Source organism: Herpailurus yagouaroundi, unplaced genomic scaffold (genome assembly GCF_014898765.1).
Source record: "Herpailurus yagouaroundi ecotype Mexico unplaced genomic scaffold, PumYag 186, whole genome shotgun sequence".
In the NCBI taxonomy this organism is placed as follows: Eukaryota; Metazoa; Chordata; class Mammalia; order Carnivora; family Felidae; genus Herpailurus; species Herpailurus yagouaroundi.
In genome coordinates, this window is record NW_024412417.1 from 23,115,058 (window position 1) to 23,136,005 (window position 20,948).

General features: G+C 36.9%; 1 protein-coding gene across 4 annotated transcripts in view; it reads right to left on the reverse strand.

The window, feature by feature from the left end:
- Nucleotides 1–20,948, reverse strand: part of CSMD3 (CUB and Sushi multiple domains 3) — a 1,253,459-nt gene that overhangs the window by 562,564 nt on the left and 669,947 nt on the right. For all 4 annotated transcript variants that reach the window (XM_040494274.1, XM_040494275.1, XM_040494273.1 and 1 more), the window contains one exon: nucleotides 17,376–17,488. In XM_040494274.1, coding sequence (XP_040350208.1) covers nucleotides 17,376–17,488 — 113 coding nt within the window. The remainder of the gene's footprint in view (nucleotides 1–17,375; nucleotides 17,489–20,948) is intronic.

Here is a 20,948-nt window from a genome sequence, read left to right on the forward strand (position 1 = left end):
GGCCCACGGAAGAGGATAGGAAGGGCGGCGAGACAGTACGCGCTCCACGGACTGGTGGGAGGGAGCCAGGGAAGAGGGGCGGCCCTCTAGCCAAGCAGAGCCCCCGGGTCTGGCTGGCAAAAGCGGAGGGGGGACAGAGTGTGTTCCGACAGCAAGAGGGACTTGACATCTGGAAGGTTATAAGCTAACAGCTCTGCTCAGAGAACGGGAGGGCTGGAGGACAACGGGAGGGATAGTTGTTGAGCCTCGGAGGACAGAGCTCAACTTGGTGGGGAACAAAGGCGCTGGCCAGCGCCATCTCCTTTGCCCATCCCCCCGCCAAAATCCCAAAGGGAACCAGTTCCTGCCAGGGAATTGCTTGCACCAGGCAAACACCCAAAGCTGTGCTTTTGCGGATCCATCCCTCCTGCGGGTCTGACTCCCTCCCTGTGCAGCAGGGCCCTTCCTGAAGCAGATCTCCAAAGGAAAAGCAAGCTGAGCCTGCCCCTCCTGCCCCTGTGCATCCTGCCGATCCACCCCAGCTAATACGCCAGAACCCAACACCACAAGCCTGGCAATGTGCAAGTAGCCCAGAAAGCCACGCCACCCCACAGTGAATCCTGCCCCTAGAAGAGGGGAAGAGAAGATACACAACAGTCTGACTATGGCCCCAGCAGTGGGCTGGGGGCAGACATCAGGTCTGACTGCAGCCCGCCCACCAACGCAAGTTATTCAAGACAGTACAGGGGAAATGCCCCCCAGTTCTGCACCACTCCAGGGACTATCCAAAATGATGAAACAGAAGAATTCCCCTCGGAAAAAGGTCCAGGAAATAACAACAGCTAACGAACTGATCAAAAATGATTTAAACAATATAACAGAAAGTGAATTTAGAATAACTGTCATAAAATTAATCCCTGGGCTTGAAAACAGTATAAAGGACAGCAGAGAATCTCTTGCTACAGAGATGAAGTATAAAGGACAGCAGAGAATCTCTTGCTACAAAGATCAAGGGACTAAGGAACAGCCAGGAGGAGCTAAAAAATGCTATCAACGAGTTGCAAAATAAAATGGAGACAACTACTGCTCGGATTGAAGAGGCAGAGGAGAGAATAGGTGAACTAGAAGATAAAATTATGGAAAAAGAAGAAGCTGAGAAAAAGAGAGATAAAAAAATCCAGGAGTTTGAGGGGAAAATTAGAGAACTGAGTGATACACTAAAAAGAAATAATCTACGCCTAATTGGTATTCCAGAGGAGGAAGAGAGAGGGAGAGATGCTGAAGGTGTACTTGAAGAAATACTAGCTGAGAACTTCCCGGATATGGGGAAGGAAAAAGGCACTGAAATCCAAGAGGCACAGAGAACTCCCTTCAGACATAACTTGAATCGATCTTCTGCACGACATATCATAGTGAAATTGGCAAAATACAAGGATAAAGAGAAAGTTCTGAAAGCAGCTAGAGATAAACGTGCTCTAACATATAAAGGGAGACCTATAAGACTCGTGACCGATCTCTCTACTGAAACTTAGCAGGCCAGAAAGGAATGGCCGGAGATCTTCAATGTGATGAACAGAAAAAATATGCAGGCGAGAATCCTTTATCCAGCAAGGCTGTCATTTAGAATAGAAGGAGAGATAAAGGTCTTCCCAAACAAACAAAAACTGAAGGAATCTGTCACCACTATACCAGCCCTACAAGAGATCCTAAGGGGGATCCTGTGAGACAAAGTACCAGAGACATCGCTAAAGCATGAAACCTACAGACATCACAATGACTCTAAACCCATATCTTTCTATAATAACACTGAACGTAAATGGATTAAATGCACCAACCAAAAGACATAGGGTATCAGAATGGATAAAAAAACAAGACCCATCTATTTGCTCTCTACAAGAGACTCATTTTAGACCTGAGGACACCTTCAGATTGAGAGGATGAGAATATGGAGAACTATTTATCATGCCACTGGAAGTCGAAAGAAAGCTGGAGTAGCCATACTTATATCAGACAAGTGAGACTTTAAATTAAAGGTTGTAACAAGAGATGAAGAAGGGCACTGTATAATAATCACAGGGTCTATCCATCAGGAAGAGCTAGCAATTATAAATGTCTATGCACCGAATATGGGAGCCCCCAAATATATAAAACAATTACTCACAAACAAGCAACCTTATTGATAAGAATGTGGTAATTGCAGGGGACTTTAACACTCCACTTACAGCAATGGATTGATCATCTAGACACATGGTCAATAAAGAAACATGGGCCCTGAATGATACACTGGATCAGATGGACTTGACAGATCTATTTAGAACTCTGCATCCCAAAGCAAAAGAATATACTTTCTTCTCGAGTGCACATGGAACATTCTCCAAGATAGATCACATACTGGGTCACAAAACAGCCCTTCATAAGTATACAAGAATTGAAATCATACCATGCATACTTTCAGACTGCAATGCTATGAAGCTTGAAATCAACCACAGGAAATAGTCTGGAAAACCTCCAAAAGCATGGAGGTTAAAGAACACCCTACTAAGGAATGAATGGGTCAACCAGGCAATTAAAGAAGAAATTAAAAAAAATATGTGGAAACAAATGAAAATGAAAATACAACAATCCAAACGCTTTGGGATGCAGCGAAGGCAGTCCTGAGAGGAAAATACATTGCAATCCAGGCCCATCTCAAGAAACAAGAAAAATCCCAAATACAAAATCTAACAGCACACCTAAAGGAAATAGAAACAGAACAGCAAAGACACCCCAAACCCAGCAGAAGAAGATAAATAATAAACATAAGAACAGAAATAAACAATACAGAATCTAAAAGAACTGTAGAGCAGATCAACGAAACCAAGAGTTGGTTTTTTTGAAAAAATAAATAAAATTGATAAACCTCTAGGCAGGCTCCTCGAAAAGAAAAGGGAGATGACACAAATAGATAAAATCATGAATGATAATGGAATTATTACTACCAATCCCTCAGAGATACAAGCAATTGTCAGGGAATACTATGAAAAATTACATGCCAACAAACTGGACAACCTGGAAGAAATGGACAAATTCCTAAACACCCACATGCTTCCAAAACTCAATCAGGAGGAAAGAGAAAGCTTGAACAGACCCATAACTAGTGAAGCAATTGAATCAGTCATCAAAAATCTCCCAACAAATAAGAGTCCAGGACCAGATGGCTTCCCAGGGGAATTCTACCAGACGTTTAAAGCAGAGAGAATACCTATCCTTCTCAAGCTATTCCAAAACATAGAAAGGGAAGGCATACTTCCAGACTCATTCTATGAAGCCAGTATTACTTTGATTCCTAAACCAGACAGAGACCCAGTAAAAAAAGAGAACTACAGGCCAATATCCCAGATGAATATGGATGCAAAAATTGTCAATAAGATACTAGCAAATCGAATTCAACAGCATATAAAAAGAATTATTCACCATGATCAAGTGGGATTCATTCCTGAGATGCAGGGCTGGTTCAACATTCGCAAATCAATCAACGTGATACATCACATTAATAAAAGAAAAGATAAGAACCATATGATCCTGTCAAATGATGCAGAAAAGGCTTTTGACAAAATTCAGCAAGCTTTCTTAATAAAAACCCTCGAGAATTCGGGACAGAAGGAACATACTTAAAGATCGTAAAAGCCATTTCTGAAAAACCCACAGCTAACATCATCCTCAATGGGGAAAAACAGAGTTTTTTCCCTGAGATCAGGAACACAACAGGGATGTCCACTCTCACTGCTGTTGTTTAACATAGCCTTGGAAGTTCTAGCATCAGCAATCAGAGAACAAAAGGAAATCAAAGGCATCAAAATTGGCAAAGATGAAGTTAAGCTTTCACTTTTTGCAGATGACATGATATTATACATGGAAAATCCGATAGACTCCACCAAAAGTCTGCTAGAACTGATACATGAATTTAGTAAAGTTGCAGGATACAAAATCAATGTACAGAAATCAGTTGCATTCTTATACACTAATAGTGAAGCAACAGAAAGACAAATAAAGAAACTGATCCCATTCACAATTGCACCAAGAAGCATCAAATACCTAGGAATAAATCTAACCAAAGATGTACAAGATCTGTATGCTGAAAACTATAGAAAGCTTATGAAGGAAATTGAAGAAGATATAAAGAAATGGAAAAACATTCCATGCTCATGGATTGGAAGAATAAATATTGTCAAATTGTCAATACTACCCAAAACTATCTACATATTCAATGCAATCCCAATCAAAGTTGCACCAGCATTCTTCTCGAAACTAGAACAAGCAATCCTAAAATTCATGTGGAACCACAAAAGGCCCCGAATAGCCAAAGTAATTTTGAAGAAGAAGACCAAAGCAGGAGACATCACAATCCCAGACTTTAGCTTCTACTACAAAGCTGTAATCATCAAGACAGCATAGTATTGCCACAAAAACAGACACATAGAGCAATGGAATAGAATAGAAACCCCAGAACTAGACCCACAAACGTATGGCCAACTCATCTTTGACAAAGCAGGAAAGAATATCCAATGGAAAAAAGACAGTCTCTTTAACAAATGGTGCTGGGAGAACTGGACAGCAACATGCAGAAGATTGAAACTAGACCACTTTCTCACACCATTCACAAAAATAAACTCAAAATGGATAAAGGACCTGAATGTGAGACAGGAAACCATCAAAACCCTAGAGGAGAAAGCAGGAAAAGACCTCTCTGACCTCAGCCACAGCAATTTCTTACTTGACACCCCCCCAAAGGCAAGGGAATTAAAAGCAAAAATGAACTACTGGGACCTTATGAAGATAAAAAGCTTCTGCACGGCAATGGAAACACCAACAAAACTAAAAGGCAACCAACGGAATGGGAAAAGATATTTGCAAATGACGTATCGGACAAAGGGCTAGTATCCAAAATCTATAAAGAGCTCACCAAACTCCACACCCGAAAAACAAATAACCCAGTGAAGAAATGGGCAGAAAACATGAATAGACACTTCTCTGAAGAAGACATCCGGATGGCCAACAGGCACGTGAAAAGATGCTCAACGTTGCTCCTCATCAGGGAAATACAAATCAAAACCACACTCAGATATCACCTCACGCCAGTCAGAGTGGCCAAAATGAACAAATCAGGAGACTATAGATGCTGGAGAGGATGTGGACAAATGGGAACCCTCTTGCACTGTTGGTGGGAATGCAAATTGGTGCAGCCACTCTGGAAAACAGTGTGGAGGTTCCTCAAAACATTAAAAATAGACCTACCCTATGACCCAGCAATAGCACTGCTAGGAATTTACCCAAGGGATACAGGAGTACTGATGCATAGGGGCACTTGTACCCCAATGTTTATAGAAGCACTCTCAACAATAGCTAAATTATGGCAAGAATCTAAATGTCCATCAACTGATGAATGGATAAAGAAATTGTGGTTTATATACACAATGGAGTACTACGTGGCAATGAGAAAGAATGAAATATGGCCCTTTGTAGCAAGGTGGATGGAACTGGGGAGTGTGATGCTAAGTGAAATAAGCCATACAGAGAAAGACAGATACCATATGGTTTCACTCTTATGTGGATCCTGAGAAACTTAACAGAAACCCATGGGGGAGGGGAAGGAAAAAAAAAAGAGGTTAGATTGGAAGAGAGCCAAAGCATAAGAGACTCTTAAAAACTGAGAACAAAGTGACGATTGATGGGGGGTGGGAGGGAGGGGAAGGTGGGTGATGGGTACTGAGGAGGGCACCTTTTGGTATGAGCACTGGGTGTTGTGTGGTAACCAATTTGACAATAAACTTCATATATTGAATAAAAAATGGGTAGAGGACTGGGGCGCCTGGGTGGCTCAGTCAGTTAAGCGTTGGACTTTGGTTCAGGTCATGATCTCACTGCTCATGAGTTGTAGCCCGCGTCAAGCCCCGTATGAGGCTCTGTGCTGAGAGGTTGGAGCCTGGAGCCTACTTTGGATTCTGTGTCTCCCTCTCTCTCTGTCCCTCCCCTGTTTTCTCTCTCTCTCTCTCCTTCAAAAATAAATAAACATTAAAAAATAATGGGTAGAGGACCTAAATAGATATTTTTTCCAAAGAAGATAAATAGATGGCCCATAGACTTAGAAGAAGCTATTCAACGTCACTTTATCAGGGAAATGTCAATGTAAATCACAATGAAATATCTCATGCCAGTCAGAATGACTAGTATAAAAAATACAAGAAATAAAAATTGTGAGTGATGATGTAGAGAAAAGAAAACTTTCATGCACTGTTGGTGGGAGTGTAAACTGATACAACTACTATAGAAAACAGTATGGTGGGGTTCTTCAAATAATTAAGAACAGAAATACTATATGGTCCACTGCTGTGTATTTACCCTAAGAAAGCTGGAATACCAATTTGAAATGATATATGCACTCCTACATTTTTCGCAACATTATTTGCAATAGACAACCCAAGTCAAGCACCCACCAATAGATGAACAGATATAAAAGATGTGTATACATACACACACAGAGGAATATATCACATGAATAGATGAAATCTTGCCATGTGTGACAATATAGATGGACCTAGAGGGTATTATGATAAGTGAAATCAGTCAAAGACAAATGCCATATGATTTCACTTATATGTGGAATCTAAAACCAAACCAACCAAACAAACAGATTCTTAAATACAGAGAATAAACTATCGGTTGCCAGAGGGGAGTGGGGGGATGGGCTAAATAAATCGAGGGGAGTTGGAGGTACAAAATTCCAGTTATACAACTAATAAGTCACAGAGATGAAAACTACATCAAAAGGAATATATCAATAATATAATAATGTTGTTTGGTGACAGATGGCAACTACGCTTACTGTGGGCATTGAGCTATGTATAGAATTGTTGAATCAATATGTTGTACACCTGAAACTAATATAACATTGTAGGTCAATTATACTTTAATAAAAAAATAATCAAAAATATTTTACACAATTTTTCCATTATCCCCATAAAATTATTTCAGTGATAACTAAGCAATATATCTCTTTGTGTCAAATTAATCATGTCAAAAAATCTCAGCAATCTCATGATTGGCCTAATGACTTGAGGACAAAACAAACTGGGACCAAAACTCAGTTCATAAATAATGGCATTAAGGCATAGATGCTAAGGTTAATGAAGAATTTTTCCCCCTATGGACGCATATTGTTAGGAGAAGGTAATTACAAAACTCTTAATATTTCTTTGTTTCCATTCCCAAAACAGCAAGGAATATTGAATATTATTTACTCAACTATTACTTTCAATGAGTAGATACCCTCTTAGATCCATTTGTAATGGTTTTCCTAGCAACTATGCTGTAAAAATAAAGAAATATATTCAATTCTGAAAACACTGGATTGTAATATACATCTTCCCTTTTTTCTATGTTGAATGATTAAACAGCAAGGAAATGACAGTGTGGCGATCAAGGCCCATTTCGTTATAAGTGATAAAAATTGAACTAGCCTCAGCTTAAATGAGGAGAAGTTTATAATCACAAGATTGGATATCTAGCATTCCCTTCAGGTGTTTAGGTGTTTCAGTTATGCACACAATACAGTTTTCATTCTTTCCATTTGTAGATTCTGCTTTGTCTCTGTAGGCAAGTTATTGACATAAGGTAACAAAAGTTGACCCCCACTAGTGCAAGTTAACTGATCCTTAGAGTTCACAATCTCAGAAAAGAGATTTTCTTTCACCCAGAATCTATATCAATTGCCCCAGTTCCTGGACCGATAACCATATCAAAGGGAATTCTGATTAGTTCAGTCCAAACCTATAGCACTATACAGAATTGGAAGAGATAAGGTTCATTAAAGCCTAGAGTAGTTCAGTTAGTAGAGGGAAAAAAAGTGGAAGGATTGTTCAGCAAACAGAAAAGCAGCTGCAGGCAGAGAGAGAGAAAAAAAATGTACTCCTTGGAATTAATATATACCAAAAAAAGTTTTTTTTAATAAAACACATATGAAATATCAATATGTTTTGGAATTATTACCTATTTTATAACCTAGAAAAGAGGCTAACAAAATATAAAAAGACAACCTTAATCCAAGCAGAGATATGGAGAGTTATAGCCAAAGAAAAAAATTAAAACTTGCTAAATATTTACCTTTAAGTAAAAATGCCCAGATGATTTTATAGCTAAGTTCTCTCTTACTCTCAAAGATATGTAACTGTTCTGTTATTCAGACTATCCCAGAGCATTGACAAACTCCCTCATTCTGTGACTGCCACAATCATAAAACTAGCAAGAAGAAACTGTAATCCAATTCACATATTTAATTAGAAACAAAAATTATAATCAAATTCTTAGCAAATTGAATCTGAGAGTGTATCAAAAGATCAGATATTATGTTCAAGAAGATTTTATTGCAGTAGTAGCTTGTCCCAGCCATCAGGAAGCCTATGAACATAGTTAAAGGAGTGACTTGGTTAAATACGCACTCGTATCATTGAATGGAGAAAAGTGACCCTAGCACCTATTCTTTTGTTTATTAATTTTTTTAATGTTTTTTTTTTTCATTTTTGAGAGAGACAGAGACAGAGACAGAGCATGAGTGGGGGAGGGGCAGAGAGAGGGAGACACAGAATCCAAAGCAGACTACAGGCTCTGAGCTGTCAGCACAAAGACCGAAGCACGGCTCGAACCCACGAACTATGTGATCATGACCTGACCCAAAGTCAGATGCTTAACCAACTGAGCCTGAGCCACCCAGGTGCCCCCCACCCCTCTTATCAGCTATTCTTAATAAAAACTCAGAGTAAAACAGGACTAAGAAGAATGTAGGCAGACTTGGTAAAAAGACTCTTTTCCACATATCTGTGTCAAGTATCATATTAAACATTAAAATAATAAAGTCACTGTCATCAAAAGAAGAAATGGACAGAAATGCTACTTCTCATCAGTATAATTTAACAGGGTTTGAGGAATTCCAATCTGTTCCTACAATAGACATCCGGCAACAGTGCTGTTACAACTTTGGGGATAAAGACAGATATGCTAAGAAAGGTGAAGAGAATGAAAGGAAGCATCTGAGTCTCAGATGATGATGTGAAGCAATCATCCAACAACAGTATCTACTCTTTCCTAGACATGTCATGTGAGAATAGTAAACCCATATTTAATACAATAGTAGTTGAGTTTTTTTAATAATTTCCTAATAAATGCCTTCCCACTGTTACAGTGCATAATTATCAAAGAATTAAGTACTATGGCTAAACACTACACAGATATGTAAAACTCAACAACTCGTATTTATAATAGAAATATAGTAATAAGATAGAATATAATAGTTATTTCTAATCAGTTATAAAGGGAAATAGAAAAATAAACATACTACTATAATCTACCAAAAAAGTAAAAAATATGTGTATATATATATATATATATATATATATATATATATATATAAATATAAATATATATGTAGTTTCTTTTTCATTTATGACAGCTTTATTTCTAAATATTTTTTATATATATAAAACATAGGGGTGCCTGGGTGGCTCAGTCCATTGAGCATCCAACTTTGGCTCAGGGCATGATCTCATGGTTTGTGAGTTTGAGCCCTGTGTAGAGCTCTGTGCTGACAGCTCGGAATCTGGAGCCTGCTTTGGATTCTCTATCTCCCTCTCTCTTACTCTGCCCCTCCCCAACTTGTGCTCTCTCTCTCGCTCTCAAAAATAAACAAATCAACATTAAAAAAATAGATAAAAACATAAAATTTAAATCTAAGAAGACAAAAGATGACTTGGTGAGAAGGCATTACGTAGGTTTTTTTGTTTGTTTTTTTTTGTGTGTGGTTTTTTTTGTTTTTGTTTTTTTGAGAGAGTGCAAGGGAGGGGGAGAGGGAGAGGGAGAGAGAGACTCTCAAGCAGGCTCCACACCAGACACAGGGCTGGATCCCATGAACTGCAAGGTCACGACCTGAGCTGAAATCAAGAGTCAGATGCTTAACCGAGTGAGCCACCCAGGTGTGCCAAGACATTACCTAATTAAATCAATATAGACCAAAGCAATATATAAAATTAATATAATACAATTAATACAATTAAAATTAATACAATTAATACAATCCTAATGAAAATCACAAATACTATTTTATGTAATTCTACAAAATTATTTTACAATAAAGGTGAAAGTTAGGTGTATGCGAATTGTCATGGAAATTTGAAATACAAAAATAGTGGCAGGAAGATGTGCCCAGAAGATATTTTAAAAAGAAAACCTTAAGACTAGTGAAATTGAAGCAGTATGGTTTGGCAGAAAAAAATAGTTAAATGATATATAATACATATACATATATATTTATATGTATGTGTGTGTGTGAATACGTGTGTGTGTGTGTATAGTAACTTTTAATAAAATCATTAAAAGACGTACAACACCTATACAAGTCCAAATGCAATAAATAAAAGGAATGATGTGTTTGATTAGAGCAGGAAGAAACTAAAAACTTGATATCATTTCAATTTCATGGAATCAAAATAGACTGCAAGAAAATACTTGCAGTGTATGGACAAACTAAGGGTTACACCCCTAATGTGCCCAAAGTGCTTACAACTTAAGAGTACACAGACAAACCAAGAATAGGCTAACTTATATTGTGTATCCATCAGAATATACTAGGTTATGCTAGGATAACAAATTAACCCAGAAATTCTAGAGGCTTAGCAAAACAAAGTTTATGTCTTGTGCATGCAACATACGCTATATAGTGGGGAAATGGGGTGGGGAGGGGACCTCTGCTCTCCACAGTCCCTCAGGAACACAAAGTGAAGGAAGCAGCATCAATTTGTAGCTGTTCTATCTGGAAGATACGGCCTCATTGTTCCTTTTGAAAGGGAACAACAGTATAATTCAATGCTTTGGCCTGGGAGTGATTATAGTCACTTATTTACACTTTAGTAGTCACATGGCCACACTTAACTTCAAGAGGACAGGAAAGTTTAATTCTCTGTTCACCCAGAATTAGAGGAAAAGTCAATAAGTTGTGACCATTAATAATGCCTTACGAAGAGCACAAAGCTGAAAAATTTCAAAGAGGATGAAATCCAGGTGGTTAATTTAATAAATCTATGACAAGATGTTCAATAACCCTGTAGCTATTAAATTCAATAATACTGTGTTTATAACACATCAGGTTGGCAAACACCTAACAGATTAGTAGTATTCCATTTTAGGTTGTAGGGAAAAACCTCATTTTTACACTTCTGAGGAAGTGAAAATATAAAATTTAGGAAATAATTACTTAAGATGCATTACTTATTTCAATATCCATACTATTTTCAGAATCTGCTTCCTCAGTAAAACAGAAAAAAAATGTATGGAAACTTGTACAAGAATATTTATTTCAACATTTTACTATCATAATAAAGGTAATGACCAAAATGACTATTGACTCATGTCAAATTATGGTGTGTACATTTTGGGGGTTATTGTACAGTCATCAGTTGAAGGCCAATCCATACAATTGGGCTGGAAAGACAGTCATGATATATTTACAAATGAAAGGCAGTCGGAAAGTAATATGGTAGTATCATAGAAAAATAAAGATCCAAGAAGAAAGGAGAGAGAAAGAAGGAGAAATCAAGAAAACAGCAGGAAAAAGAAGAAAAATGTGCTCTTATAAGCATAAAGCATAAAACCTAGATGCCTGATTTGTGTGTCACGATTTTTGTTGTAGAAATTATTGAAGTATCATCAGAAGCTACCTACAAAATGTTCTAATTAACCTCCCAAAACATTATTTGATAGATTTAAGAAGAATGATACCTCCAGAATTAAACATGCACTTTAAAGAAGCAAAGTTTGCTGTTACTGTTTTTATTAAATTTGAACTTCAATTTGGGTCACACGCTTGGAAGTAATTGTCTAATTTTCAAATCATTGGTATCAATCCATCTTACCTGTGGCATATGCCCTTATTACTAAAAACTTGCATTTTGGCAAATAATGGGATCTCTATCCCTCAGTTCTACAATGAGAGAAAGGACTGTCCATTCACTTTAAACTGTAAAAATTAATGATCCTAAATGTTTAAGTAAAATAATCATCTTTCATGAAAATTTCCATTTCAAAATTTTAGGTCATCTAATGAAACCAGATGGCTTCATCAAAATTTTAAATTCTAGCCATGAACTTTAGTTGAGAGCTATTTTAATATTTAAATATCTAAATAACTTTAAATCCAAGCTAAGATTTATGGACAGAATTTAAGTTTCTAAAAAGCAGCAGTCAAAATATAGAGTTCACAGTCATCTTGATTTTGCCAGCCACTAGCCATGTGATCTTGAACAAATTGTCTAACTTGCCATGCCTCAATTACTTCATCTACACAATAGGAATAATAATACTAACTACCTTGCAGATTTATTGCAGTTGATTACATGAGATGATGTATGTGCTTAAAACAGTGCATGCTGTTAACACTTGCTGTTAACGCTATATGGTTGAGAATGCACACTGTCACACGATTGAAAATTAGGCAATCAATTAAAAAACCTGATTTTTAAGATGAGGAGATAATATCACTCTCAGAATTCTATAAAAGCTGGAGATTTGGAGTGTCTGGGCACTCAGTAGGTTAAGCGTCCAACTTTGGCTCAGGTCATGATCTCTCGGTTCCTGAGTTTGAGCCCCACATGGGGCTGTCTGCTGTCAGCCAGATCCTGCTTTGGATCCACTGTCTCCCTCTCTCTGTCCCTCCCCTGCTCGCATGCTCTCTCTTTTTCTTTCTCAAAAATAAATAAACATTAAAAAAAAGAGATTCTTCCTTATATGCCTCTGTCATGGACTTTCAGCTCTCTTACTAAATATCTCTAAAGAATATAAACTTACCCTCTGGAAATAAAAATGTACAGACATTTGAAATCAAGTGGCTTTTGTTGTGTATGTGTGTTTTTTTATGTGTAGTTTTATGTGTAGCTGATGAGACAATAGGAGCTCAGTAATTTCACTCAATCTTGTGGTATCCTTACACTTTTTACACTGACTAGGGTCTTCAGCTTGTCTTCAGGCTTTAACCTTTCTGCTTCCCCAAAACCCTTAACATCCACACAGAACGTAATGTTTCATAATGGAGAGCATCATGAAATCATGAAGTTACATCGAGGTTCTGCATTTAGTTAATGATCTGATACCTGGGTCCATTCATTCACACATCCACAAATATTTACTGAGTGGTTATTATGTGTTAGGCACTGTGCTAGATACTGAGAATACAACAGTGAACAGAACAAAGTTGCTACATCATAGTGCTTATATCCTAGTCATTTTTCTGATCTGTAAAATTGAGTAGTAATTGATACCTCTTGAAGTTTTAAGTAGATTTAATGAATTAATGCAGGCAAAGTGATTGCAATATACAAGGTTCTTAGTAATTATTAATTATACTTTTAATGTTGCTTAGGTCTTCTTAGATGAAGATGAAAATATATTTTAAAAAATAGCACAGTGTTAATGGATGCTAATAAGTCCGGTGGGGGGTGGGGGGAACTATCTTTTCTTCTGGTTAATATATATTTGAAATAATGACAATATAAAACAAGAAAACAAAATTAATGTCTCTAAGGCTAATGGGGCAAGATACATAGCTAGGTTATTCTTCCTTTTTAGCAGGAACACCTAGTGTCATATCTTGAATCATAGTTTTGGCAAACTCACAAATTTCCTGCAGAGCAGGATGGCTGTGATTTGTTATACCCAATATGGACATTACTGGTTTTAACAAGTAAGGGAATATCATTAAACTTCTCAAGAATACAGTGTTTATTTTATTCATTTCTGCTATAGAACACAGTACTCAGCATACTGTCATGTACATAATAAATATTAAGCGAAGTTTAAATGAATAAGAATGAATTGCATTTCTATTAAGGAACTTTTTTTTTTTTTTTTTTTTGCTTCAAACACCTGTTGCCTTTTTATAGTTTAAGATAGTTAATGTGCAAATTCTAAGATTAAAGCACTGATAGTTCCAAAGATTAAAACTGAAGTTCTAAAGGTAATGACAACTGGCTCAGTCGGTTAAGCATTCCACTCAGTTTGGCTCAGGACATGATCTCACTCTTGGTGAGTTTGAGCCATGCATCAGGCTCTGTGCTGACAGTGTAGAGCCTGCTTGAGATTCTCTCTTTCTCCCTCTCTCTCTGCCCCTCCCATGTCTCTGCCTCTGTCTCAAACAAATAAATAAGCTCAAAAATAAAATGAAGATTAAAAAATTAAAAAAAATAAAGATATGACAACTTAATTAGGCAACTATGTGTCATTTTATATTTACAGATACATTGTTGGTCTCTACATCAAAGTATGGTCTTAAAAAAGTGATTTTCAAACAGGTTTTTTGGAGCATTAGGGTTTCCTTGTACTCAGAAGAAATGAGGGGCAGTCTGATCAATGGGGGTGCCAATCCTCCTTCCCACCCCTTCCATCAGAGCCACCCAGCTTTTAATCTTTTTCTATTTTGGGTTTCTTAATAGGAGATGTCATTGGAATCTTATTTTCTTTTAAAGCAAGTTTTAGAAGAACTGTCACAGGCAATGAGCACAACATAATTTAAGAATTAAAATATATTATTAAAGAAAAACCCAAAATCTAAGTTGCATAATTCAGTCACTACCTTTAAAACTAAAATATATATACATACATATATTAAAAGAAAATATGCCATAAAATCTATGTTTAATTTACAGGAGAGCTAAGTCAATGCTGTCTCATGCAAAATCTACAGATGACAAAAAGAAGACATCTCTAGATCAATCTGGAAAGTTTTTATAGCAGGTGTTCCATTTAGAACCAACACACTACTTAACACAGAGCGTGGTAATTATGAAAATTATTTTTAGTAGGCGAAGTTGCTGAAGCTATCTGCACATCAAAATTTGAAACTTCTCAAAATGAACCCTGCTTCAACTTTGAGCTCAGGTTTTAAATCATGGAGAATGCAAAAGTATGATTTTCACAGTAGGAAAAAAAAATCATGGTAAACTAAATTTTTAAGGACATATTTTACCCTATATTACATCACATTTACAGGTTAAATCATTTGTTCAGTTTTCTAATTGTCCATGATGACATAGCAAAAGGTTGCTAATGGAAATATGAAGATGAATGTGACATATTTCCATCTGGTAAGATAATGTGTGCGTGTGTGTATATATAATATATGGTACAGGTCTTATAAAACAGAGGAAGTGTTATTTTGTGATAAGAAGAATTAAGAAAGACTTCACAGAAGAAATGTTTGAATTTTGTCTTGCAGGGTGAGTGATGTTATGCTGATAAAATAAGAGTAGAGACCCAGAGAGAATTGTCTGCATGTGCCCAGAGGAGAGGTAAGAAACAACTTGCTGGGATGGAGGGTTGCAGATACTTTGAGAAAACTGGATTATAGACAGAAAAAGACAGGCTGAACAAAGCTGGAAGGTAAGATCTCTAGAAGTTGCGGACTTTAAGCAATGAAAAGTATGAAAACACCTACGGCTGGAGTGTCACGTGACACTTCCTTGCTGCTAGAGATCATTCACAGTGCAGAGGAGGTTAGATTAGAATAGAGGGGAGAGACGGGGACGAGTAAAGGCATCATTCACTAAGAATCTCCTGTGTTGGTTTCAATTTTCTCATCTCTGTAGATATTCGTGCTTGAGTGGTTGGGTATGTTTTTCTGTGCCACTGTATTACGATCTTCCTGAGAGACTACATCTGGCTCTTCTTTCTATATTCAACAACTCATTCAGTAGCCAACACACAGTAGATCCTTAGGAGACTTTTTTTTTTTAATTATTTGTTCAAAACCAGGCAGAAAGAAAACAAATTAATTGTCCTCCTTTATAATCTACCTCAGCTCTTGAACTGCAGCGGAGTGGAGAGCTTTGTAAATATGGTTGGAACTCCTCTACTTCTCCAGCAAGTTTTATGAGCCTTAACAACTGTGTTCTTTGTGGAGGCATTATCATTAATGATTTATATAGTTACTAAGGATTACACAACTATAGGTTTTCTGACAGGTAACCTTCATAGGGTGAAGAAAATAATAAAACCAAGAGGAATACAAAGATGCCAGCTTCATTTAGTGATTTAGAGTGGAAAAAATTTTCAAATGAAAACGTCAAGACGCAGATACTTTTAACAAAAGCTGACCATTCTTGAAAGGTTGCGATTCTGTTGTATTTACTGAGACAGATGTGGATTTTTAAATGGAGGAGGGATATATTTAAAATTATAATCAGGCTAACCTTTTTATTTTTTTTGTAACTGACATTTATACAGATTTCCTGAACTATTCAAATTAATATAGTACCAAATTTAGTCACAAGTTAAAAACACTGAGTGCATGTGTTCTGTCTCCCTGACAACATCATGCATTCATTTCCATGTGTCCAGATACAAAGGCATGGCAAGCCACTGTTTGAAAAAGGAAACTGATTAAAAATTATTATAATGCAAGTAAGACAATTTTTAACAGCTCTTGTTTAAATTGATAAGACAGAGAAAAATGATTTTCACCACGATAGAAATAATAAAATCCGGCAACATAATGTTCTGCTGCTTTCTTATACATTTTCATTTTTAAGGTACAGATTTCAAGTGAATTTATTAACATTGATATATTTTTCAGTGAGGGTTCTATATTTGCATTTCTAATATACATGTTGTGTGTATATATCCACTGTCTCTATTTGCTTTTAACCAAGGTTCACCATGTGTCATGGTTATTTGCGATTTTACAATGTTTGCATCTATCTCTTATAAATGGAACCAGAACAAAAGATTTTGTTATACCCAGGTCATTTGTCATCAGTCTGGATCACTGCCAATACCGGGGTGGGCGGTAGCAACTTAACACATTTGTGACCCATCACTTACATAGGAATCGATCATTTGAACACCAAGACCATGTATCTGAGCTAAGAGAATAACCGATAGATCCCTCCAATCCCCTCAAAAAGTGGTGCCCTAAATTCTTTGGGGAATTAAATCCTTTACTTTGGATTTAAGTATTTAATCATCAGTATATTACTTTTATCAGGCAAATTGTATAAATGTATAAAACTACATTGTCTGTTCTGGGAAAGGCGAGGAGTCCAGAGTGACTAAAATAGAGGGAAATTACAGTAGCCTGGGGGAGAGATGAAGTATGCAAAATAGACACATCCTAAAGAAAAAGAAGAAAGCCAGTCCTATTTTTACTTAAAGAGAAGTGAAATCAACATTTATAGTTAAATTTAAAAAAGAAGCATTTTGGTAGAATATATTCTTGCTTATGTTCTGGGAAACTTTTGTTTGTAGATGCAATTAAGCTCGAATTTAAAAGTATCCCCTGGTGGTATTAAGATAGCATATTTCCCACAGTAGCAATCCATCATTACCTTTGTAGTTAACCTTGAAGCCAACAGATCCAACACTTTCATCTGTTTGAAGGTGCAGCCACATTTGGCTACTCATGCTCACTATCAAGTCTGGCACAAAGCTTCCAGTCAGCCTAAAAGAGAGATGGACGGAGAAGAGAGAAATGTGTTATTAAAACATTCTCTGCATGCAAATTATGAGACAGAACTGTTTCTCAATATTTTCTTGGCTAGAAAAAAAAAAGACTGTCAGATAAACTCGCCTTGATATAATAGAACAAACCACACAATTTAGTGATCGAGATTTATTATGAGCAAGTGCCAGTTCATGTGTTTAACTAGGTTAGGTCTTTCATAACCCTGAGGCAAGATACTAAATTTTAGACTATCAGAGAATCTTATACTTCTTTTGAACTGAAAAGAAAAAAAGGATCTAAAAAAATCTTTATTTTTTTTTAAACACCAGGCATGCTCTTTATTTTAACCTTTCAAGTTTTACAGAACGCTGTTCTAAAGAAATATTGTAGAAAAACACTCAAGCACTGTGCAAAACAATAAAATGGCATGGAATATAATATATCCCTTTGCAATACTGATATCAGACTACCTATGTCATGTAGTTTTGTTTTACTGCAAACAGTTTTACCTTAGAAACATGCTGCTAGTTTGATGCAGCATCACTGGATCTATGCATTAATAATCTCATTCAGTAATGCTCAATTTTTTAACCTTAAAAAGGGGAATTACCTCATGTTTCCCTCTATCATTAATTATGTTACAGTCACACGTCTGAACCAAAGCCAAGGGTCATATAAAGGAGGAAAGCAAATGAGTAAATAAGACTTTGGGCGAGGGGGAGTTTGTCAAGAATAGGAAGAGGAAAAAAAAAAAATGGATTCACTGCTGAGTAAAATATCCATATTAGTAAAGACTTCTAAATTATATACTGAAAGATAGGCTTTTAAAAGAAGGAATTCTTAAGTGTTTACCTACTTTGTTGCTAGACCATGAGGATTGCTGGAAAATTACATGAGGAGAGAAGCTACAAATTTCCCCTCCAACATAAAATGGGCACCTAAGAGAACAGGCATTTGGATGGAGGCTACACTACAATTACACCAGCAGAGGGCAGCACGCATGCCCATATCCTCAAAGTGACCATGACGGCAAAATGCTCTGCTCATTACTCAGCCACCCAAACTGTAAAATATCGTCAGCAGACTGCATTAAATATAGCTGTGTCACTAGTGTCCAGTGTGACAGAATTTATGGGAATCTGTCACAAATAACCTCAGCTAAATACAGTGATTTAATTATGGGGTTATATGTGATACTGAGGAATACTGGTAAGATATAAAGATACTATAAAATATTATGGAATCTTAAAGCGTATTCATTTTCTTCCTGCCAAAGCAAATGTAAAATTATTATAATATAAAAGATTTACATACATACATTATCCTTTATGTGTATCTGTATATACACCTTTGTACACATATCTGTATATGTCCACACACACACACACCTCATTTGAAAAGATGTTTCATTGCTTCTGGGTCTTCTGGCTAAAAGATCATGCAGTTAAACTTTGTGGTATATGAACTTCCAATTTTCAAATTGGTGAGTTGATAAGTACTACTCTTCTGAGCTATAGTAGAGAGACAGGTTTTTTTAGGGGCAAGAGTGAGGACTCAACCTCAGAGACATGACAGAAACTAAAATCATTTCACTATGAAATGGGCATGAGAGCTTAACACTCGAGGACATATGTCAGGCACACCATATCAAATGCACCAACAATCTATCTCACATTAATTATTAAAGGTTGTTTTCATGAGAGGATTCAATTATTATTTACTTTACTATGTTTTCATTTCTTTTTCAGTCCTGAACTTTTACCAGTCCCAAACTTCTGGCATGATAATTGTGTCAGTTCATAAAAAACAGTTAACACATACAGTCTAAACTGTCCCCCGGCTAACTTGTTTCCCTGTGATCCTACCCAGTTCCCACCTCATGGCTGGTGTAAGAGTAAATAGAAATCTTAAAAATGATAATAATTTAAAATGTCCATGAGGCAGGGCACGTGGGTGTCTCAGTTGCTTAAGCATCTGACTTTTGATTTTGGCTCAGGTCGTGATCTCACAATTTGTGAGATCCAGCCCTGCATCGGGCTCTGCGCTGATGGTGCGGAACATGCTTAGGATTCTCTCCCTCCTCTCTATCTCTGCCCCTACCGCACTTGAGTGCTCGCCTTCTCTCTCTCTCTCTCTCTCTCTCTCTCTCTTCCAAAATAATAAATAAATAAATTCCATTATGCTAAAGGAGAAAACCCCCTTCTCTTTAGCATTTCCTTTAGAAAATTTGAAGTCATAAATATCTGTTTTTTTCAAATGTATATAAATATTTTAAGTCAATTAAGCCTCTTGCCAATGCTGGATCTTGTGAATGTCTGTCTTGGAGGCCTGGGTGCTATCTCTTTGAAATGCAAACATCAAGGAGGATGTTGCCTTGTTTCCCCGGTTTTGTGGGAATTTAAGTCTAGGCACATAACTCCATGATGTAACTCCCTGTCCATCATAAAGATTGGAAAAGTTTTATCTTTAATTTTTTTTTGGATAAGACAATGAACATGCATCTAAGTGACTGTATCTGCCTGACTATATAAAAGGGCAAGATTTATTTCTCTGCAATCTCCTTAGTGGCTTGCCCATGATACACACACATCACAGTCTGGTGTAATGCTTATTTAATATTAAAACTGTTTTGTTCTTTCTTACATTCTGTGGACAGCATTGATTAGGCTGACAGGAGATTTTCTCTTTAATTATATTTCCCCAACAATTTGGTGATGAGGATGGGATACAAGGGCAGTTCTTGAATTAAATGGACCAGCTAAAAGTCTTGCGGTCACAAACAGTCTGGTAAAATGCTTTGGATTATAAAGTCTCTCTTCTAGCATTCTGCTTTTTTGAAATACTATCTGAATGAACTACTCTCTCAAATTCAAAGTTTTATTATTAGGAAGCAAGGGTAAATTGGGCTCTACAATCCCATCAAGATCATGATTAGCTCTGATGGTGAAAAATATGGGATGCTTGCAGTTCGTTCTTTTAAACAGGTACTGTCTCTCTGTCACATTTGGAATAATGGAAGGATCTCGTCTTTCAGGATTTTTGAGGGTTTTAGGAGGGCATCATCCCAAGGAAACTGAATACTTGTATTTATTGTATAGATATCATTCTAAGAGGAAAGTTAAAAATGATTTGGACAGTCAGAGTAAAGATTGAAAAGAATGGAAGAAAAAAAAACCTGAGAATTCAAGTGACTTTCTCTTTCACAGAGCCTCTGCCTTCTTTCCTCTGCTGTCTCTGCTCCCTCTGTTTACCCTCGTCTCTTTCTCCTTTATTTTTAAAAAAAAAATTTTTTTTTCAACGTTTATTTATTTTTGGGACAGAGAGAGACAGAGCATGAATGGGGGAGGAGCAGAGAGAGAGGGAGACACAGAATCGGAAACAGGCTCCAGGCTCTGAGCCATCAGCCCAGAGCCTGATGCGGGGCTCAAACTCACGGACCGCGAGATCGTGACCTGGC